The sequence below is a fragment of the Stenella coeruleoalba genome (assembly GCF_951394435.1).
Source record: "Stenella coeruleoalba genome assembly, chromosome: 17".
NCBI classification, from domain to species: domain Eukaryota; kingdom Metazoa; phylum Chordata; class Mammalia; order Artiodactyla; family Delphinidae; genus Stenella; species Stenella coeruleoalba.
The window spans coordinates 68,587,440-68,611,557 of NC_137163.1; the positions used below are offsets into that span (position 1 = coordinate 68,587,440).

General features: G+C 40.7%; 2 protein-coding genes across 2 annotated transcripts in view; one reads left to right on the forward strand and one right to left on the reverse strand.

The window, feature by feature from the left end:
- The window catches only part of LOC307176172 (serine/threonine-protein kinase Sgk3), a 148,149-nt gene extending 128,982 nt beyond the window's left edge, over positions 1-19,167 (reverse strand). Inside the window, exon 1 of the mRNA XM_079902011.1 lies at positions 19,025-19,167. The gene's annotated coding sequence lies outside the window, so the exon portion shown is untranslated. The remainder of the gene's footprint in view (positions 1-19,024) is intronic.
- The window catches only part of VCPIP1 (valosin containing protein interacting protein 1), a 28,108-nt gene continuing 23,152 nt past the window's right edge, over positions 19,163-24,118 (forward strand). The window contains exon 1 of the mRNA XM_079902005.1: positions 19,163-22,487. Within this exon, the coding sequence (XP_079758131.1) occupies positions 19,775-22,487 (2,713 nt within the window). The 5' untranslated portion in view covers positions 19,163-19,774. The remainder of the gene's footprint in view (positions 22,488-24,118) is intronic.

Genomic DNA, 24,118 nt, shown 5'->3' on the forward strand with positions numbered 1-24,118 from the left:
AAATTCATTTATACCCTCCCACAAACACCAACATAACTTCCATATAGCAAAAAAGACCATAAAGTTAAAAGATGAATGACACACTGAGAGAGAATATTTGCAAAATGGGCAACAAAGGTTATTATTCATAATCTATAAAGAGTTCTTTTAAACAATAAGAAAAAGAAAATAACCAAAAGAAAAATAGGCCAAGGATATGAATAGGCAATTCAGTGAGAAATACAAATTGCCAATAAACAAATAAGCATATGTTTAACTTCACTACTCATCAGAGAAATGCAAATCAAGCAAGACGGCTTCTTAACCTACCTGTATACAGGGGGGGACGGGATGGTGTAGTCAGGAGGAAGGCAGGCAGGCAGTATGGGGGTGCACTGTCTGGAGAGAATTTATTTTTTAATTTTTTTGGCCGAGCTGTGAGGCACGGAGGATCTTAGTTCCCCGACCAGGGATGGAACCCGCGCCCTCTGCAGTGGAAGCTCGGATTCTTATCCACTGGACCACCAGGGAAGTCTCTGGGGAGAATTTTTTAAACATAATAAAACGTATCATTATGCTCCAGCAATTCTAAAATATGTCACTGTTAAAATGTCCTTTTTCTGTTCCAGGATCCAATCTCTTATACCACACTGTGTTGTCATGTTTCCTTATTATTTTCCAATATGTGACAGATTCTTAGTCTCTCCTAATTTCTCAGGACATTGACACTTTTGAAGAGTACTGGTCAAGTTTTTTTTGTTTTCTGTTTTTCTGGTGACCTATAAATCCTATTATTCTTTTATTATTTTTCTGGTGACCTATAAATCCTATTATTCTTTTATTATTAAAAATTATTCCAGGATCAGACACAACTGAAACTGTGAACTCCCTGAGTGCAGAGACAGTATCTTTTCACCTTTCCATCCTGGTCATCAAGCATAGTGTGTGACGTACATCAAGGTCTCAATAAATGTTTGCTAAATGAATGGATGAACCAACACTCGGTTCAGCTCCTTGTCCATTATAACTCCTAGAATATTATCTGCCAGTGTTAATCTCGTTGTTAGTGTAGTTTGTTTTGGTTTAAGTTGCTTTTGCTGCTTAATGACTACAAATCTTTCCTAATTGAAGACTGAATGATGAGGAGACATCAACATTTTCTGGCCATTCGAGTGCCAATTCGATTAAATAAACATTTATTGAGTTCTTGCTACATTAAGAAAGTCTAGGAAGATAAATAAGATATGATCCCTTCTCTTAAGATAGTTACATTTTAGTGGAGGGTATATAGTTGTACACAATAGCTATAATACAAGGAAGGATATGATAAATCCAAAGAGCTATAGGAACACAAAGAAAAGAGTGACTAATTATCAGTGGACCACGGGAAAGATCATCCACTGACCACCCAATTCATCCCAGAGAGTATGTCAAGGCTCCAGCCCTTACCTATGGCTGGTGTCTGTCTGGCCTGGTCTTCTACACACTTACATCTTACAGGGATCCAGAGAGGGCAGCTGAAGCCACAGTAGCTGGTTGGTTGAGGATTTAAGGATCCTGGTTCCCAACCCTCTCTTTCATCTTAAAATAACTAATATGTATCTCTGTCAAATGTCTCCTAGTTTAGGGCCTGATCCAAAAGATACACCCAGAATTACCCAAATGTTTGATTTGGAATTATACCTTTGCTTTGAATCTTCAAACTAGTAAAGATTCAAAATGATTAGCATGAAACAGATATTAAAAAATCTTTTTAGATTTGCAATAATATTCATACACTACAATCTGTTGAAACAACCAAGCCAAAAGAACCAGTGATCTAATTCTGGTTACTGCAGGTAATAAGTTCTCAGCTTCACTGGCAACAGATGCTAATTATAGCAAAGAAATCAAAGGTGAAGGCAGACATTGAGGTGAAGAAAACATGCATTGTTTGGTCACTGCTTCTGTGCATCCTTAAAGTGGAACCAAATCTGGCTTTTACAAAGCTACCTCCAGTTTAACTATTTTTAATTTTCTAATTTCTGAAATAGAGAAGACTGAGATTAGCTAACAAGCTTTATCTTGATTTTTTTAAAATGCTTCAGAAATGGTGCTATTTTCAGATTCTATTTAAGAACAGTAGACAAATCACAGCGAGTAAACAGGTCAAGAACCTGAGAAGGCTGAATGATAAAATTAAAACATTCACTCATGTTTAACAGTCTGTGTATGCCTGCCAAGCATGGTGTGTTTATGGTTCACTGTACCGGACTGTATGCCAGACACTTCAAAGAACATTCCAGAGAGATGGGCTGACTTACTGGAAGTTGAAAGGCTCAAACTCCACAGTTTGTCTTTTTTTTTTTTAACTTAAGAGTTTTTATTATGAAATATTTAGACATTTTACAGGACAACTAATCCAGTTTCTACAACAAGTCAATGACATAAATTTTTTTAAAGGAAAAAAGGAGGGCTTCCCTGGTGGCGCAGTGGTTGGGAGTCTGCCTGCTAGTGCAGAGGACAGGGGTTGGAGCCCTGGCCGGGGAAGATCCCACATGCTGTGGAGCAGCTGAGTCCGTGCACCACAACTGCTGAGCCCACGTGCCACAACTACTGAGGCCTGCGCACCTGGAGCCCGTGCTCCGCAGTGGGAGAGGCCACGACAGTGAGGGGCCCGTGCACCGCGACGAGGAGTGGTCACCGCAGCTGGAGGGAGCCCGTGCACAGCAAAGGGGACCCAACACAGCCAAAAATAAATTAAAAAAAAAAAAGCAGTGACTTGTATTAAAAGAGACTTAAAAGGTCTAAGATGGCATGGATCTTATTTAGATTCTGATTTGAACAAACCAACTATAAAAAGACATTTTTTGAGACATTAAAGAAATTTGGTTATAGAATTGGTATTAGATGTTAGCAATAAATTTTTATGTTTTGTGAATATGGCTTTGTGGTATGGAAGAAAATGTTTATATTTTAGAGTTGGAGCCTTAATATATGAAGGGACAAAATTACATACTTGGGATTTGCTTTTAAATACTTCAGCAAAGGAAGAAAAACAAGTGACAGATGAAGTAAATGTCAGCAAACAATATTCATCAAGTAACTGAGTAATTCCCAAGGTAATGGGAATTTATTATACTCTTCTCTTTTTACAGAAGTTTCAAATTTTAAATAAAAACTTTTTACAGGACTTCCCTGCTGGTGCAGTGGTTAAGAATCCACCTGCCAATCCAGGGGACATGGGTTCGAGCCCTGGTCCAGGAAGATCCCACATGTCACGGAGCAACTAAGCCCGTGCACCACAACTACTGAGGCTGCACTCCTGAGCCCGCGCGCCTAGAGCTCGTGCACCACAACAAAGAGTAGCCTCCGCTCACTGCAACTAGAGAAAGCCCGCGCGCAGCAACGAAGACCCAACACAGCCAAAAATAAATAAATAAATAAATAAATAAAAACTCAGAAATAAAAGGCCATATACACATGTATACATATACACACACAGACACACACACTTCTTTAAAAAAAAAAAAAGAAAACTTTCACAAAATACCCACACTTTAAATTGGGGGTGGGGTTATGGTTATAAATCTAGACCTTCCAGGCCTGTGAAGATGGTTATTTACAAACTGTATAAGCAATTCTTTTATTTTTTTAAAATTTATTTATCTCAGCTGCACCAGGTCTTAGTTGCAGCACTTGGGATCTTCGCTGTGGCATGTTTAGTCGCAGCATGCGGAGTCTTAGTTGTGGCATGCATGTGGGATCTAGTTTGCCGACTAAGGATCGAACCCGGGTCCCCTGCATTGGGACCGCAGTCTTACCCACTGGACCACCAGGTAAGTCCCTGTATAAACAAATCTTTACAGCTGAAGTTACTTTAAGTCTGTTTTATTTGCCATTGTGGTTTTTAAACTCTCTGACAAGAGGGAAAAATAATCTGAGGTCACAAAAACCTTCATTTGCCAAAGTTGCCCTGAATGGCAAACCTTCATTTGCCAAGGTTGCAAAGAATGCCCTGCTTCCACGTCTGACCTTCTTTCTCTACTCGTTCTCCACTTACTAGGTGGAGTTATATTAAAACCATAAGTACAGTCATCTCACTCTCTGCTGAAACCCTTCAGTGGATTCCAATTCCTGGAGTAAAATCCAAAGCTGTCCCAAGGCTCACGCAGGCCCGCATGAGCCAGTCCCTGTGGGTCTCTCCTGTCTCCTCTTGGCCACTTAGCTGCACCCACTATATTCCCACTTCGCTGGCTTCTGTCGCCCTCCAGTGGCTAAGGTCTGTCCTGGCCTGTGACCATTCCAGAGCTCGTCATTCCTCTTGGAACATCCTCCCCACCCATTGTTTTCTCCCTTATGGAAACAGTTCTTTTCTCTTTTATCAATTTTCACAATTTATTAGGGTTTATTAGTTTTGTGTCTATTTTTCCCACTCTTCTCCATGTGTATTCTGTTTACCACTGTGGAGCCAACAACATTCAACTTTTGTTGAATTAGCTAAGAAACGTTTTTACTAAGCTTCCGGTCCTGTTAAGTATCATTATCAATTTTGAAATTTAGTTTTGGAATATTGGAAAAAGGGAATATGGTGAATATTATCCAAAAAGTTAACTTAGGGACTTCCCTGGTGGTCCGGTAGTTAAGACTCCACGTGTCCAATGCAAGGGGCGTGGGTTCAATCCCTGGTTGGAGAACCCACATGCCACACGGCGCGGCCAAAATAATTAAAAAAAAAAAAAAAAAGGTTAACTTAAACTTCAGAGGAATTAGGGTTGAGGGACCAGGGGGAATTTAAGAGGAAAAATATCAGAGTATAGCAAGTGGTGAGTAGGCTGCATAGCAATACCTTACACAGGGGAGATGTTGATGCCAGTGTGATTCCAGTTGTGTTTGAATTCATGAACTTCCATTTCCCTGGGACACCGTTTCCACTCAGCCAGTGCCCTAACTTCCATCCTAGGTCTCTGCTGTGCAGTGAAGCACAGCCCTCACTAATGGGAGGGATCGGGGGATGGGATCCAGACAACTGACCAGAATCTCTCACTTCCATGTCAAGGAGCAAAAGTTGGTAGAATACATGCAAAGATACACAGCTTTATACTCCTAGGGAACTTTTAACACACTTCTCTAAAAATTGAAAGCTCATACATATATAATTTGAATAAGACAGTTAAAAAGTATGAGCTAGAGGGGCAAGATAGGGGTAGGGGATTAAGAGGTACAAACTACTATGTATAAATAAGCTACAAGGAAATAGTGTACACCACAGGGGATATAGCCAATATTTTATAATAACTTTAAATGGAGTATAATCTATAAAAATATTGAATCACTATGATATACACCTGAAACTAATATAATGTTGTAAATCAACTATACTTCAATAATAAAACAAATATGAGCTAGTGGACTATATATATAACTGTACAACCATATGATTATTTTTAAAATTGAACACTTCCTGTTGCTTATGATGTGCCAGGCACTGTTGTAAGTCCGTGTATAGCTATTGGCTCATTTAAAGAATTAAAGAGTATACATTCTTTCCCAGGTTATATGGAACATTTGTAAAAGTGATCAAGTACTAGATTACAAAACAAGTCTCAACAAATGACCAAAAGTCAGTATCTACAGATCTAATCATTATGCAGTAAAAGGACAAAAACATGTGAGACAGGAGGTTCCCTGACAAAGGCAAGGGAAGGCAGGGAGGTGAGGGAGGGGATGATTGAGGAGGGGGAGTTTAGCTCTACCTACACGTTTTATTTGAGAAAAAGCAGGGAAGGAAGGAAAGAGAGGGAGGGAGGGAAATTTACCTTAAATGGCTCAGAAAAAAAAAATCTGCCTATGTAATATAGAGAGATGGGGACAAGCAAAGGCGGTGCAATATTAACACCTGGAAAACTGTGAAGGGTGTACGGGAATTCTTTGTAACATTCTTCCAGTTTTTCTAAACGTCTGAAAGAAGTCAAACTTTTAAAAAGTTATAGCAATCTCAGTTTATGGGTAAATGAGTGACACATTATCTTCCTTACATAAGTTCATAATTAAAAGATAAAAAGAAAACATTTAAATCAAGCACAGCAAATCGCTTATAGGAGGAACCCCTCGTGTCAGAAGAGAGGAGGCCATCCTTCACCCACAGAAGGCTGCCTTTGAGCCAATGAAACACAGTGCTCTCGGGGACTCTGTAAGCAGAGGGGCCCAGAGGTTGGTCCCCACTCTCCTCTGGAGCTGGTGACCCCGTGCAGGGAACGATCTAGCTGACTCTTCGGCCCTGACCCTGCATCCCACTTATCTACAGTTGGCGGGTTTTCTCTATGACAGGATAAATAAATTAATAAACATTAAAACACACCTAAAATCCGTCTACCCATGACTTAGTTTCTGTGCATGTATGCCAACGTTGTTCAGCTGGCATTTATACGATGCTGCTGTAAACAAAGCACTGTACTTTATACAGTAGAAAAGTATAAAAATAAATACAAGACTTGGCAAATGCTCGCCCCCAAAACCACAATCTAACAGCGGAGGGAAAGGCACGAGTGCCTGTGTGTGCCAGAGGTTACAGGGTCCACTTTCGTTTTTGCTGGCTCATTTCATTTTCATACCAATTCTGTGAAGTAGATTTCATTATTCCTATTTTATAGATGCGGAAGCCTAGAGAAGTTATTAACTAGCCCCAAATTGTACAACTACTAAGTGACAAAACCAGTTTACCTCAGGTCTGTCCGACTGCAAAGTCCATGCTCTTTCTACATCACTAAGTTTATAAAAGTCACAAAAACATAAATACTGTAAGATTTCATTTATTCAAACTCTCTTGGGGATGAGTCATGCTGGATAGATGACTAAGTGAAAGGGTATCCTCTAGGACAAAGAGCATTGTTCAAAACCTTCCAAGGCTAGAGCAGAATACTCCAGAAGCCTCTGGGGAAGAGGCTTTTTCTCCCTGTGTTTCTTCGCCCTCTTGGGCTTTTGGCATTTGAAGCCCAGCACACCTGGTGTCTAACTGACAAGGTTCTTTCTGAAAGCTCCAGCAAAGATCACTTTTGCCTTTTTGCTCCCTCAAAGTACAAATGAGATAAACCGATAATTTGGAAATAATTTTAGTACACATTAAGGGAAAACAAAACAAGAAGTATTTACAGAAACTACAAGCATAAAAATAGTTGGATTTCCAACACAGTTTTCTGATACCAGATCGGGCCCCCATCCAGTCCTGAAAGTGACAACACTGCACCTTGGTCCTAAAGGGAGGTACACTGAAGTCTGTTTCTTATCTCATTACTCAGCATTTTGCTATCTCCCGGCCAGCTGGCTCTCAGTATTTATCTTGTCCTCTAATGATTCATTCTACATATGGAAATATGTAACCTCCCTGAATTTTAGATTCCTCACCTGTATAAAGTGGGAATAAGAAAATATCTAACTCGGGCTTCCCTGGTGGCGCAGTGGTTGAGAATCTGCCTGCCAATGCAGGGGACAAGGGTTCGAGCCCTGGTCTGGGAGGATCCCACATGCCCCAGAACAACTAGGCCCGTGAGCCACAACTACTGAGCCTGCCCGTCTGGAGCCTGTGCTCTGCAACAAAAGAGGCCGCGACAGTGAGAGGCCCGCACACCACGATGAAGAGTGGCCCCCGTTCGCCGCAACTAGAGAAAGCCCTCGCACAGAAATGAAGACCCAACACAGCCAAAAATAAATAAATTAATTTTAAAAAGAAGATTAAAAAAAAATCTAACTCATAGAGCTCAAATGGGGAGATCACATAGGTATAATGGCACATAGTAAGCTCTATTATTTTTCTTTTCTTCCATCCCTGCACATATGCTGCATCATCATCACCATCCTTACAGTAATTATAGCTAATGGTTGAGCACTTACTATGTCCCTGGCACTGTTCTAAGTACTTGACATGCACTGACTAATTTAATCCATACCACAATCTTATGAGGTACAATAGGTACAATGACCACCTTCATTTTAGGAAGACACTGAGGCACTAAGAGGTCAAACAAGTTGCCCAAGTTCAAAAGCTGGGGCTCAATCTAGCCAGTCGGGCTCCAGAGCCAGTGCTTCTATTGCCACGCTACACCACATACACAGTGGACCCTGCTGTGCTGAAAGTTAGCCATTTAGACCGACGTGGATCCCTCCACTCAGTTTGCCTTTCTGGTCCGTCTTCATCCCCAACCAGAGGATATATATAAGCTGACACTAGAGCAAGAAGAGGTAGAAATGAGGAAACGTTAAAAAAAGGGCCTACGAGTGTGTCCAATCATAGACAGAGATACCATTTATGATTAAAGGAGCAGCTACTTCATAATCTTCAATATTGTTTGAATTCTTAGAGCAGGCATTTAATACTTCCAAAATCAATAAGGAACATGTATAAAGGTAGATTCATTTAGGGGAAAAAAATTACCAAGGATAAGTAACTTCCAAAGTTAGGGAGAAGGGATTGCATACAGGAGGGAGTTTTTTGGTTTGTTGTTTATTTTAAGGTCAGTTAAACTGCATTAAAACAATAACTTATCAGTAAATAGTGAATATTTTCCCCTAACATTAGGATAGTGATTAAGAATGAGGGTTAAGGGCTTCCCTGGTGGTGCAGTGGTTGAGAATCTGCCTGCCAATGCAGGGGACACGGGTTCGAGCCCTGGTCTGGGAGGATCCCACATGCCGTGGAGCAACTAGGCCCGTGAGCCACAATTACCGAGCCTGCGCGTCTGGAGCCTGTGCTCCGCAACAAGAGAGGCCGCGATAGTGAGAGGCCCGCGCACCGCGATGAAGAGTGGCCCCCGCTTGCCACAACTAGAGAAAGCCCTCGCACAGAAACGAAGACCCAACACAGACAAATAAATAAATACATAAATAAAGCAAACTGTCAACAAGTAAAAATAAACACTATAAAAAAAAAAAAAGAATGAGGGTTACGAGCAGACATGGACTGAATTCCAGCAACACTACTTTACTAGCTGTTCGAACTTCTGTGTTTTCTTATCTATAAATGGGAATAATGATACCTATCCTCTCGGGATACTGTTAGGCTTAAGTAAGACAGTAATAATTAAGGTGCTTGGTACAGTGCCAGATGCATCACGAGTACTCAAAATATTTTCCTTTTTACAACATCACAGTAATGGCTGAAGAGTATCCTATGGCTGTGCCAGGATTCATTTAACCAGTCACACATTGTTAAACATTTGGATCATTTTCAATATTATCAATAATAGAAACAATAGAAAAATTTCCTATACAGTTCTGGTTATTTATTTAGTCTTAAATCCTATAAGTGATTTGATGGATCAAAGAATATCAACCTTGTAAACTTGTGACACACATTATCAAATTATCGATCAATATATAGTTTTACCAAGTGAATCTCTATGTTGAAGGTGATCTAGTCAACTCTTGCCAATAGTAGACATTATTTTAAAGAAATACACTAATATGCAGGCCCCCAAAATAACATGTTGTTATTTTACTTATTTATTAGACATTTTAATTTCTTCCTTTGTTATATTACAAAGCTCTTAGCCTCTAAATTAATTTAAAGTATGAGATTGGCAGGAAAATAGAAAAATAATTGGAATGGGTAAAAAAATTTAACATAGCATACTACAGACATGGCATTTCAAGTCATTTATGAGGAGAATTTTTCCAATGGTTTTCAAAGTACTCCCTGGAGCCTCCCCTGTAGGGAGGGTGAGAATGGGGGTAGGGAGTGTTGCCAGGTTGCAATAACTCTCATCCTTCCGCATTTGAACCAAATTTTAACTGTTTTACATATTGAACTTATTGGTAAGTCGATCTGAAGGGTTCTGGACCTGAAAACAAAATCAAAAACACATTTAATGCAAGGTTTGGGGACAACTGGTATTCTGCAATATAAAATAAAGAGATAAATAAAAAAGTTGAATCTCTCCCTCACATCACATATAAAAATACACATTAGCTGGATTAAAACATTAAATGGAAAAAACCTCCATATACTACCAGAAAATATGGGCAAACAATAACCTGTTTTTCAAGCACACTCATAAAAGTAGATCATAATGAGGGGCGCTATTTGCCTGTGTTGGTTTTTCCTAAAGTGTGTGCCTCTGACACAGATTCAAAATGGTTCTGTAGCCAAAGAAGTGTGGAAATGCTACATTGTCAATAGTAAGGCCAAGGGGTGCCTTAGGTCATTACCTCTATCAGCATGCCCAAACCAACCCCAAAATATATACTCTAAGTAAAACCAAAAAAAAAAAAGGAATAAATAAATAAAACAGCGTGCAAAGAAAACAAATGTAACCTAGGACCTTGTGCTGCCAGCACTCTGGTCACTAAGCCCTTCCTCTCCCTAGACATTCCAGAGCTGTCACCGCTGCTCTCTGGAAAGAGTCACGTTGGCATCAGGATAGAAAGGCTCTGAGAAGTCCTACGGCAGGAAAAGAAAACTTAGTTTACTCAACATTTCCTAAACTTATTTGACTGTAGAACCTTTTCCTCAACGATACCTATTAATATCCATAGAATTTGTGGAGCACACCTTAGCAAATGCCAGGCTATATGAAAATTAATCTTCGAATGGGAAAATGCTGGCTGAGGCATCCTTGTCAAGGATATACTGTCCATTTATCACTCTCCTATGTTGTGATTTGCTGACATCTAATGCCGATGCTTTAATTTAGTACACACACATAATTTCTTCAGTATACTGCTGCCCACTGATGTAAAACGCCCCCCTTGCAGACTGCCTTGGATTTAATTTCTTGTATGTCATCATTACGATGTATTTATATCTTGGAATACTATGAATTTACATACATGATTCACAGGGCTAAAAAAGTATGCTGGCTTATACTTTTGCTCTACTCTTGCCTATTAAAATATCTTATGAAACTATACATATGAAAAATGTGTCAAGTACTTCTTGCTCTGACTTTTTGTGTCATATTCATGGAAGGAATGAATGAGACTGTGTTGAGGGCATAGAGCTAGAAGGTTCAGAGACAGGGGTCAGGCTATTCTACAAAAACTCAAAATTGCTACTGCAATGAAGATACAAATGTTTCTTTTAGTAAATTCTTGAACTTTCTTTTACCCTTCAGGTTCTAAATTGAGGGAAAAGAAAAAGAAAAGGCAATGCTAATATAACCGCAGTGATAAGCATTCTCCTGCTCCAAGGACAGCCATTTAAAATTAACGTAAATTTAAATTGTAAAATGTTTGGTTTGTGAGTATTAAGATTCAACTTCTGATCTACATTAAATGTATCTCTGTATGTTTAATAATGTCAGTGCAAATGATACCTGTTTGCACAAAGTATTAATAACTTCCAAGATTTTTGCTTCTAGTTCAAGATAATCAGATCTCATATGTTCATAAAAATTCTGGTGCTACAAAATCCTGGAATGTCAATTTTAATTGAGGATCAATTGATAACTCTGTAAAGCAGCTTATTCACTGTAAGATGGGGTTATTATTTTTGAGTACTTGAAATCTGAATTAAATAGTATCTAATCTAATTATTGATGGGAACCAAAAACCAATTCCTCACTGTGGCTTTACTAGTTCACTTACAGCTACTAAGTTGTTGTGAATATATGTATGTGTATGTGTGTTTTGTGCAATTTCCGCTTCTAACTGGAATGTGGCATTGACAGTTAAAGTGCTGGTTCTTTAGAGTTTGGCATGTCTAGGCTACTGCGTGAAGTGAAATCTTTATTCATACATTGTGTCATGATGTCCTTTGGCTTTCATCTGATCCAAACAAAATCCTAAACTCAATGTGAAATCAGCACTAAAAAGTTTATGTGTTAAGGTGCTCATTTGGAAAATCATTAATAATAGTACCTTGCTTTAGATTAGTATCAGAATGATAATTTTTTTTTAATCTTGTAGAGAATTTGTGGATTTTCTATGAACATACGCTTGGATCTCAGGCTGAGAAACTGCCATGGACGATAGCCATTCATTCATTCAACAGTATTTATTGAGGCTACTGTGTGCCTGGCACAGGGAGTCCAACAATCAACAAACTGCCTGCCCTTATGAACAGCCTTACAGTCTAATGGGGAAGGAGGACAATAGACAAGTAATTATATAATTTCAGATAGTGATTCGTGCTGTAAAGAAAGTGAGGAGGATAAGGGAATGGAGAGTGAAAAGGACAGGAGTGCTGTTTTAGAGAGGTTGGCAGGAATGGCATCTTGTTGGAGCTGACATCTGAGCAGATACCTAAATGAATATTTTCCGGGAAGGTTTTCCAAGTAGAAGAAGAGCAAGTGCAAAAGCCTTGAGACAGGCATGTACTTGGAGGGTCTGAGGACCAATAAGGTGGCTAGTGTGACTGAAACGTAAGTCAGGGAAATAATGTCAGAGAAGCAGCCAGGGGCCAGATCACGCGGGGTCCAGGGGCCAGACGACACGGGGTCCAAGGGCCTGATCACACAGGGTCCAGGGTCCAGACCACACGGGGTCCAGGGGCCAGATCACGCAGGGTCCTATAATTTTGTAGTAATGACTTTGGTGGTTGTTAGGGAAAAAAATGGGATGGATTGCAGAAGGCATGCTTTAGATAGAAAAGAACGGGAATTCCTGTCTCTGAAAAATTTTTTTTTCCTTTTAAAATCAAGTTTATTGAGGTATAATTTACATACAACAAATGTGCTCATTTTAAGAGGACGGTCAGATGAGTTTTGGCAAATGTATATATCCCTGTCACCATCACCAGAATCAAGATAAAGAATATTCCCATCAGCCTCAAAAGTTCCCTTGTTCCCTTTTGCAGACAGTGCTCACCCCCTGATCCTCACCAGAGCCAGGAACTCACTGGAATTGGGGACTAATTTTTTTTTTTTTTTTGCGGTACGCGGGCCTCTCACTGTTGTGGCTTCTCCCGTTGCGGAGCACAGGCTCTGGACGCGCAGGCCCAGCGGCCATGGCTCACGGGCCCAGCCGCTCCGCGGCATGTGGGATCCTCCTGGACCGGGGCATGAACCCGTGTGCCCTGCATCAGCAGGCGGACTCTCAACCACTACGCCACCAGGGAAGCCCTAGGGACTCATTTTTAATGTGGGCTGTAAGGACCTAGATCTGTGCTGCCTGATATGGTAGCCACTAGCCAAATGTGGCTACTTTAATTGAATTTAAATCAAATTAAATGAACAATTCAGTCCCTCAGTTGCACTAGCCATATTTCAAGGGCCTAATAGCCACACGTGGCTAGTGGCTGCCATATTGGACAGGACGGGCATGGGACTTTTCCATCGCTGCAGACAGTTTTATTGGGCAATGCTGAGATGTCACCCTGGCGGAATGTGACCTTCACCACACGGAGGTAGGCCAAGCGGTCTGAAAACTGAGTAAGCCATACACGTCACAACACCCAGCTTTATGTTACTATCTGTGTTTATTACCTTTATCACCAAGTAATTAATAAAGCCATGCTTGGGCCAGGGTGTTTAAGGAGAATGGTATGATGATGGCAACAGTAACTATGGAGTTGTTCATTGCATAGAAATTCTTTCTCCATTACTAAGTTTCAAGGATGTCCTATTTTTATTAAGGACATGCCTTTATAACTCATAAGGCACAATCTTGTTTTGAGTAAAATTAAACCTCAAATTCATAGTCTTACTAAATCTGTGTGTGTGTGTGTGTGTGTGTGTGTGTGTGTGTGTGTGTGTGTGTGTTTTGGAAGGGGGGATTCTAAAGCAAATACGCTGAAATGGAAACATTTGTTAAAACTAGTAGTGGTTTTTATATTATTTTTCTGTACACTCTTGAACGCCTGAAATATTTTTTAAAAGTAGGCTTTCATTTTAAATGTTGGACAAGAATATTTAATGTTATCAAGATTGTTCATGATGTGATTAAAGAATACAGGTTAAGGACTTCCCTTGTGGTCCACTGGCTAAGACTCTGCGCCCCCAATGCACGGGGCCCAAGTTCAATCCCTGGTCAGGGAACTAGATCCCACATGTCACAACTAAGACCCAGTGCAGCCAAATAAATAAATAAAATATTAAAAACAAAAAAGAATACAGGTTAAAAACAGTATGCGCAGTAGTATAGCATAACGGTCAGAATAGCCTAAGAGTCAGTATAGCATAATAGTTACATGTACTCTGGAGCCAGACTACTTGGTTTTAATCTTAATTATGTCACTTATTAGCAATGACACATTGAGTAAGTTACTTAACTTCTCTGCACCTCAGTTTCCTTATCTGTAAAATAAAAATGATAAGAATAGTACCTGGCTCATAAAGATATTACAAGGATTAAGTAAATATATGTAAGGGTCCTGGTGTACAGTAGATGCTCAGTAAGTGGTAACAGCTGTTATGATAAGGCTGAGGCTGAGGATGATACAATTTTGGTTTCTTAAAAAAGGATACTACACCCCCCACTTTTTGTTTTAGAAAAAAGAACTTGAACAGTCCATCAAAAATGTTAACAACTGTAACCTCTAATTGATAACAGACTTATTTTAATTTTCTTCTTTTTTACTTATAGACATTCTACGTCAAGTAATTCTTTTTGTACTTAAAACAACAGAAACACAGAAACAAAATCTTGGCTTTAAGCCCTTCCCCAAAAGTGCCCTACAGCCTGGTAAGCAGTGATTTTCAAAGTGTGATCTTTGGACCAGTAGCATCAGCAGAACCAGACAACTTGCTAGAAATGCAAATTCTCAAGGTCCACCCCAGATGTACTCATTCTGGAGTGGAGCCCAGCAATCTGTTTTAGCTTTATATTCGATTCTGATGCTCACTAAAGTTTGAGAACTACTGTGCTAAGGCATGACGTGTAGCTCTGTACTTGACCTCTCTCACCTTTATATAGTGATAAATACTGCCAATCATTCTTCCTCAAATACTCTGCAACTCTTGTTCACAGTGTCCTCTTTCCACCCTTGGACATAACTTCTTCGTGAGCCTTTTGAGAGCTATTGCTCCTATCCTCAGTTACTGCCTGGCAATAGAAAATGCAAATGCCTTCTGGAGCCAGGCAGGTAATTTGTCTCAAGGGGGCCTGGTGTACGACCTTAAAGAGTGAAGTGCTGGCCACTGCCCAAAGATGTTCACAATTTTTTGAAAAGTTAAACTGCTGCTGGCCAAACAAAACCACACCTAAGCCAAGTTTGGCTACTGGCCACCATTTACACTCACTTCTTGGCTAATTCTCTCTCAAATCACTAAGCAGCTATGATGTAGTGGCAAGAGTGAGTGCTGAACATGGAAGAAAACCTTGATTTGAAGCCCAGCTCTGCTACTTGCTAGCAGGGTGTTAATAATGATAATAATGTTAATCTCTCAGAGTTAAATTTTCTCATCTGTATAATAAGGACAATACTACCTATCTCACAGGATTGTTTTAAAGATTAAGATAATATACTTAAAACACCTGCCATATAATAAGTCCTCAATAAATTTTTCATAGCTTTTGTGGTATTTAGTTTCTTGTATTGTTTTGATTATATGCTTTATTCTACTTATACTTATGAACAACTTAGTTTAGCCTATTTATTCTATTAGACTCTAGGCTCCTTTGGGACAGGGATGGCCTTCTGCATCCCTTTAAGTTCCTACAATACCTACTTCAGTAATTAAGTCCCTCTCACATCCACCTCAAGCTTCAACAAAAGCCTGTGATTGTCTGGGGTAGGGATCTGGAGTGACAGAGTCAAGTCTCAGTAGAGATGTACATTTCATATGAGAAAGTAAGTGGCTTGCTTCTAACAATCCCCAAAGTTATGCTTCCCTTCTTTTTCCAACATAAAAGAGAAAAAACGATGATGGTTACTCTGTTAAGTGGAGGCCTTTTGCTTTTCACAGTTACCACGTTTGTTAAAAGCAATACAGGATGTTCAGAAGTGCCATACTAGAAATTATGAAGAAAACGGGTTTCAGTTTTAACTTAATTTTGACAATTCAGATACAAGTGATGCTGTGTAGGTATCAGAAGAGCTAACATTAGGTGCCCAGCTCATTCTTCCCGCCTGGAATAGTGAGGCAAGAACAAGAGCTATTATTTATCCCACAAAGAAGGTTATTAGGCAATAAATATCATGGGATTTGGGGAAGAGGAAGGAAGCATGTGTATCTCACATAAGCAGGTTAGAGGCTTTCTGCACTCCTATGGTTTTATAAGAAACAATGTCATATTTTGTCCTAACAAAATTTTCTTTTTCTTACTTTATAGGTACCCAGGCCTAAGTGCCTGTAAAGAATTAATTTCACATATTGAATTTGGTTAATATCATTTTAACATATAATAATATGGTTAACATATTATTTATGTTAGCTTTCTTACCTTCTGAACTTTGTATCTACAGACTCATTAAATAAATGACTTTCAGGTTAAATGATCTACTTTCAGAACTGTTTGAAAACTTACCTCCTCTACCTCCCCCCATTAACTATGCTTTGTACCAGGGTATTTCTATATTTTTCCGTCAAAAGTATAATCCTTAAAAGTAGGACAACTATAGTAACAAATGGGTTTAGGTATCAAATTTAGTTTGGGAAGAATGTTTCTAACTAATCTAGGTTCCATATGGGTAAAGGAACACTGGACCAGTCAAATGGATTGTGCTTGAGAAGCCAGGGAAAGGCTACCCATTTCTTCAGTAGGGTAGGAAGTAGTTATTCTGTGAAGGCACAATTCAGAATGAAATATTCAGACGCAATTTTAAAAATCGATTTCACTGTTCGCATGTATCATCAATAAGGAAAATTTTGCTTGGTGGTATTGACATGAAAGTACATGACAGTGTTAGAACTGCACACTTGCTGTTATCTTTCCTGTGCTCTGAGGCTTTCATCATGAGAAAAATACAATTTCACTGCAGGTTTAAATTCTCAGTCATAGTAGAAAATAATTTCCACTTAAAGGGCATATCTAATTTCTCAACTTATAAAGAATTAAAAATCAGTTCCAAGACCACTTGTGTAGTTTACCACCAAACTACTGTCAGAATAGAAATAAATAAAATTTCCTGCATGAATTAATTCTTTAAGAAAACTTTATTGAAAATTATTCCCTTCAAGATAAATAACATTACCTATCTTGTACAGAGGTAACATTATTTTTGCAGGGGCCAGGTAGAATTGGGCAAGAAAATAATTAACATTTAAAGGATTTCCCGGGACTTCTGTGGTGGTCCAGTGGCTGGGACTGCACTCTTCCACTGCAGAGGGTGTGGGTTTGATCCCCGGTCGGGGAACTAGGATCCCGCATGCCCCACTGCGCGGCCAAAAAACTTAACTTGCTCGTTCACATTATGTAAATGTTGTTGTTCTTATTATTCATGTGATGACTGGTGTGTGAATAGCAAGTGTGGTGCTTGCAGGGAAAGAAAAATAAACCTTTAAAAAAAATAAAGGATTTCTCTTTGAAACATATTTCTTTAGAAGAAAATTGTAGACAATAATTAGGTGAAAGGCAGTACTAATAGTATCTTTTAGGAATGTCTAGTCTACAGACGATTCATTTCAAAGTATCAAATTCTATTTACTCAAAAAACTTAACAAAGTAAACAGTAGACTTGGCAGCTACAGAAAACTGGAATGGCCTCATGGACTGCACTGATGTATCTATTTTGTGCCAAATGTTTCAGAAATTTTGAGGCAGTTCACTTATCTAAGGTTTCAGAAAGCAAGAGTTTCCAGAATTATAAGTGAAAGGAGCTGACTGTACAATACTAAAATAATACTAGCTTTCAATTAACATATGAATGTGTTTTGCGTGAAGAGGCAGTTGCCTAGCACACAAGAAATAAAGTTCTGTGGCCTCCTTAAGGGTAAACATCCTTACAGCCCCTTGAGTCACTACGGGGAGATCCTGAGGCCTAACAAAAGGTCTGTGCTTAACAGCTCCTTTTTTCTCTTGTAGGAAGTAGTATAAAAAGCACTCCGGGGCTGCCCTGGTGGCCGAGGCTTCCCTGGTGGCGCAGTGGTTGAAAATCTGCCTGCTAATGCAGGGGACAAGGGTTCGAGCCCTGGTCTGGGAGGATCCCACATGCCCCCGAGCAACTAGGCCCGTGAGCCACAACTACTGAGCCTGCGCGTCTGGAGCAGGTGCTCCGCAACAAGAGAGGCCTCGACAGTGAGAGGCCCGCGCGCTGCGATGAAGAGTGGCTCCCGCTTGCCACAACTAGAGAAAGCCCTCGCACAGAAACGAAGACCCAACACAGCAAAAATAAATTAATTAATTAATAAACTCCTACCCCCAACATCATCTTAAAAAAAAAAAAAAGCACTCTGTGTCTGAGAGATCCTGGTGATTTGACCTTGGACAAATAACTTAATTACTTCTAGTTTGTTTCCATAACTGTAAATGGAGCCAACAATACCTGGTAAAGATATTACAGTTGTGAGGATGAGATGATATATGTGATCATGTTTTGTAAACTATAAAGCAAGAGTAACCAGAAATTAGTTACTATTTTATATAATACTGTCCTAAAATTTCCTGCCTATGTCCCTGTCTGTAAAATGGGTACAGATCTAGGTCCAAAAGCCTGTGAACTTGAGCAAGTCATTTCCTTTCTGGACGTGTGTTTCCTAGCAAGGTTATTATTACATTATGAAGATCAAATGATATCGTGTATGTAAATGCTGTGACAGGCATATATCAAGAACGCAATAAATGATAGCTGTTATTACTCTCTGAGGGTAGGATTGTAAGGATCAAACAATATTATATCTACTTAAAAGGCTTTGAATATATATTTAAATTCTGTACACATCCAAGGTATTGTTATTTGTACTGTAAACTGCAAAGACGTACATGGAACGAGGAAACAAATGGCGCCTCAATGACTACCAGTAGGGGGGTAGGAAAGGCAGAAAGGGGGCTCAGGAGCCTCGGCGGCTTGTAATAGCGGTGGGAATGAGAAGAGAGGAGTGTGACAGAAGGAAAAAAAAGAAAAAACTTAAAAAAATACTTTGAGAATCAATTCACTATTCTCCCCCTTTTTCTCTTATGACCTCCAGCCTAGATTAGACCATTTCATTCAACTTCCCATCCCGCCATGTCGCTGGACATTTATTTACTGTACCTTCTTCACTGAGAGCCTTTCATTCCCCTCCCCTTCTAGGAGTCGTGAACTTCAGAACCTCTGCCTCCGACAACCATTCCCTTTAACTCTGATATTAACCAAGCTTCCCTATATTCTTCCCTCCGCCTAAGGGGGAAGTGAGTCTGGTCGCACCGCAGGGCATCCTAGGAAATGTGGTCTCTCATACTCATTTTGCTTGGGCCCCAGAGTGGGGAAGACGACAGAAGACATACAGTTAAAACTACAACTCCCGGCAGGCAACGTGAGCGACTCTCCGCCTTTCTGCCCCCATTTCGAGTGCCTTCCTCTTCCTCCTCTCCGCAGGCGCCGAACCTCTTGGCCTCACGGTATTTGTAGTTCTTTATGGACCCAGGATCCTAGCACTTGATGGCCAGGAGAGAGGCTAGAAAACTCTAATTCCCAGAGGGCAGAGCGAAAGGTGCGCCTGCGCAGTCTCAGTGAGGGCGTGTATGTCTGTGTGTCTGAGGGAGAGAGAGCGAGAGCGAGTGAGTGTGAGTGCGGGCTAGGGTGGTGGCCGTTACGTTCGGGGCAACGGCTACGGTAGTGGAGAAGCAAGAAGAGAAACAACGTCCGGCGCTTCCGCCTTCGCTTAGGAGGAGGAGGAGCTGGTAGGGAAAGGAAAGTGATTCGCCCTGGGCCTGGACTAGACCGAGTCGGGCCGGCGGGGGTCTGGCTATGAGCCTTTGAGGGTCGCTTGGGACGCGGAGCGAGACTCGGGAGCCGAGAGCTATGTCTCAGCCGCCGCCGCCGCCTCCGCTGCCGCCGCCGCCTCCTCCCCCAGAGGCTCCGCAGACTCCGCCGTCCCTGGCGGCGACGGCGGCGGCTGCTCCGGGAGTGCTCTCGAAGCGGAGAGACCGGAGAATCCTCTCCGGGAGCTGCCCGGATCCGAAGTGCCAGGCGCGTCTGTTCTTCCCGGCCTCCGGTTCTGTCAGCATCGAGTGTACCGAGTGCGGACAGCGGCACGAGCAGCAACAGCTGCTGGGGGTGGAGGAGGTGACCGACCCGGACGTAGTGCTGCACAACCTGCTGCGGAACGCGCTGCTCGGGGTGACAGGGGCACCCAAGAAGAACACGGAATTGGTAAAGGTGATGGGCCTTTCCAACTACCACTGCAAGTTGCTGTCGCCCATCTTAGCTCGCTACGGAATGGACAAGCAGACAGGCCGGGCTAAGCTTCTCCGGGACATGAACCAGGGCGAGCTGTTCGATTGCGCTTTACTGGGGGACCGCGCCTTCCTCATCGAACCAGAGCATGTGAACACGGTGGGCTATGGCAAGGACCGCTCCGGAAGCCTCCTGTATTTGCATGACACGCTTGAGGACATCAAGCGGGCCAATAAGAGTCAGGAATGCCTCATTCCAGTGCATGTGGACGGGGATGGACACTGCCTGGTGCATGCTGTGTCCCGGGCTCTAGTAGGCCGGGAGCTTTTCTGGCATGCCTTGAGAGAGAATCTTAAACAGCACTTCCAGCAGCACCTGGCCCGATATCAAGCCCTGTTCCATGACTTCATTGATGCCGCTGAGTGGGAGGACATTATCAATGAGTGTGACCCTCTGTTTGTACCACCTGAGGGTGTTCCCTTGGGTCTGAGGAACATCCACATATTTGGCCTTGCCAATGTGCTGCATCGCCCTATTATTCTGTTAGATTCACTCAGTGGCATGCGAAGCTCTGGTGATTATTCAGCCACCTTTCTGCCAGGGCTCATCCCTGCAGAGAAGTGCACTGGGAGAGATGGTCATTTGAACAAACCCATCTGTATTGCCTGGAGTAGCTCTGGTAGAAACCATTATATCCCCTTGGTAGGCATAAAAGGGGCTGCTTTGCCCAAACTGCCTATGAATTTGCTTCCTAAAGCATGGGGTGTGCCTCAGGACCTCATTAAGAAGTACATCAAACTTGAGGAGGACGGTGGTTGTGTTATTGGAGGAGACAGAAGTTTGCAGGATAAATACTTACTTAGGCTTGTTGCTGCTATGGAAGAAGTCTTTATGGACATACATGGTATCCATCCTAGTTTGGTGGCTGATGTCCATCAGTATTTCTACAGGAGGACAGGGGTGATAGGAGTTCAGCCTGAAGAAGTCACAGCAGCTGCTAAAAAAGCAGTAATGGATAATCGCCTTCACAAATGTTTGCTCTGTGGTGCCCTTTCTGAACTTCATGTTCCTCCAGAGTGGTTGGCTCCGGGAGGGAAACTGTATAACCTGGCAAAAAGTACTCATGGACAGCTGAGGCCTGACAAAAATTATAGCTTTCCCTTGAACAATTTGGTTTGCTCATATGATTCAGTGAAAGATGTTCTGGTACCAGACTACGGATTGAGTAACCTGACAGCTTGTAATTGGTGCCATGGCACATCTGTGCGAAGAGTCAGAGGAGATGGGTCTATTGTGTATTTGGATGGGGACAGAACTAATGCTAGGTCCACTGGTGGCAAATGTGGTTGTGGATTCAAACATTTTTGGGATGGTAAAGAGTATGACAATCTACCAGAAGCTTTTCCTATTACTTTGGAATGGGGTGGAAGAGTGGTCAGAGAAACAGTATATTGGTTCCAGTATGAAAGTGATGCATCTTTGAATAGTAACGTTTACGATGTTGCCATGAAACTTGTTACCAAGCACTTTCCAGGTGAATTTGGGAGTGAAATCCTGGTTCAGAAAGTTGTCCACACTATATTGCATCAGACTGCCAAAAAGAATCCTGATGATTATACTCCTGTAAATATAGATGGTGCTCATGCCCAAAGAGTTGGAGACGTACAAGGACAAGAGTCGGAGTCCCAGCTCCCAACTAAAATTATTCTTACCGGACAGAAAACAAAAACTTTGCACAAGGAGGAGTTAAATATGAGTAAGACTGAAAGAACTATTCAACAGAATATTACGGAACAGGCTTCTGTAATGCAGAAACGAAAAACAGAGAAGTTAAAACAAGAACAAAAGGGGCAGCCCAGGACTGTTTCTCCCAGTACCGTTCGTGATGGTCCTTCCTCTGCACCTGCCACCCCTACCAAGGCTCCCTATTCACCAACCACTTCTAAGGAGAAGAAGATCCGAATAACAACTAATGATGGACGACAGTCCATGGTTACACTTAAGTCTTCAACAACGTTTTTTGAACTTCAGGAAAGCATAGCCAGAGAATTCAACATTCCTCCATATTTACAGTGTATTCGATATGGCTTTCCTCCTAAAGAGTTAATGCCACCCCAGGCAGGAATGGAAAAGGAGCCAGTTCCTTTACAACATGGTGACAGAATTACAATAGAGATTCTAAAAAGTAAAGCCGAAGGGAGTCAGTCTGCAGTAACACACTCGGCCCACACTGTGAAACAAGAAGAGAGTGCTGTCACTGGTAAACTGTCATCTAAGGAACTTCAGGAGCAAGCTGACAAAGAAATGTACTCCTTGTGTCTTTTAGCAACGTTAATGGGTAAGATCAATTTAACTCAGACAGTATTTCTTAATTGTGAATGTAATATGCTGAGTTTTTCTGATGTCTTCATGGAAAAAAATGGTCATCCTAAAAACTATCTGATTATATATTTTAGAAGAAAATTATTTTCTTTAGTTTTTTGACAGTTAGTGGATAGATGTTAGTGTGATTTTCTATTGAGTAAATATTAGGAAAACGTAACTAAGAAAGTGAAAGTAGTCCCTAATTGTCACCAGATTATTTAAATATAACGTATTCTTGTAATTGTTTTTTTAAAAATAGGCTTGTAATGGATCCATTTAAAGGCTTTTTCATTTTTTCCCCCTTGGCTCTATTGAGCCTGCCCACCTTGTCCCTTTTCATTTATTTTTAAATTTCATTTTCCTGCGTGTCATGTGATTTCAGGACTTCCTGTTTGATGAATTGCAGTTTCTGGGTTTATATGCTCACTGTACTCCCACCTAATGGTCTCTCTCATCCATTTCCTGTTCTCCCTTTCCCAGTTCATCACATTTTTCTTATTTGTACATTAGGATTTGTGTTTAAGTAATTTCCTTGCTCGGTGACTGTTTGCCATGAATTGTAATGAACTATTATAACTGAAGAGAAACATAAGGAACCGAGGTAGATATTAACGGGGTTGCTTAAGAAGCATTTCTTTTTAATAATTCAACACAAATTAAAGGAAAATAGATTATCAATCAAATATATGATTTAAAGCTTTAGATGATTTGGGAAATAATCCAATGGTGTACTTTTTACATTATTTTTATTGACTAATCTTTGTGTTTAAATTACTGTTAATATGCTTTATTAAGGCTTGAAATAGAAGTAAAATTGAAATACATTACATATTAGAAGGGCCTTATTTTTGCTGAAATGAGAGCTTTCAACTGGAAAAGTGATCTGGGTTTTGATTGTGTTTTCTAAGAGTACTAAATATCAGTGAATTGGTCCTTGACCTTCCAAAACGAAGATTATTTATTTCTGGCTTGTTAAGTTTAGGGGCCTAGTAGTTAATAGGGGATCTAAAAGCCCTATACAAATTTATAACTTAATATTGCTGACTTTATTTTGGCAGACATAGTCATTGAATTGGGGGCTATGTCAAGAAATGTACTAGCTAGGCACTTTGCATTTTTTTCTATCTCTTAAGAGTTTTTAGTTTCTTAGAGACTGCGCGGAATAAAGGAAAAGATTGTGAATTTTGGAGTGAGAAAGACCTAGAATTTGAATTCCAGCTCCACTACTTGTTAATTTAGTGATTTCAGGCAAGCTGCTTAACTCCCCAGTAGTACTTCAGTTGCCTCCTATCCACAAGATACCCCTTGTAGTTGGTACATAGGGCAACAGCAAAGTACTCCCAGAACTCTGAAAATTTAATAACATCATTAATAACAGAATGGATAAACTTAGATATGTGCTTAAGGCACTTTTAAGAAAACCAACAATCTCCCAGGTCAAAACAGGAAAAGAGGTCTTTCTCCATAGAAGAGGAACTCTTGAGAATGTGGCTCATATATAACCTTGGATGTTCAGCACCTGGTATGATGCCCAGCAGGGAGTGGGCACTTTGAAATGTTTTTTTTTTTATTGAATTAAATAGATGACATTAACATATCCAAAGA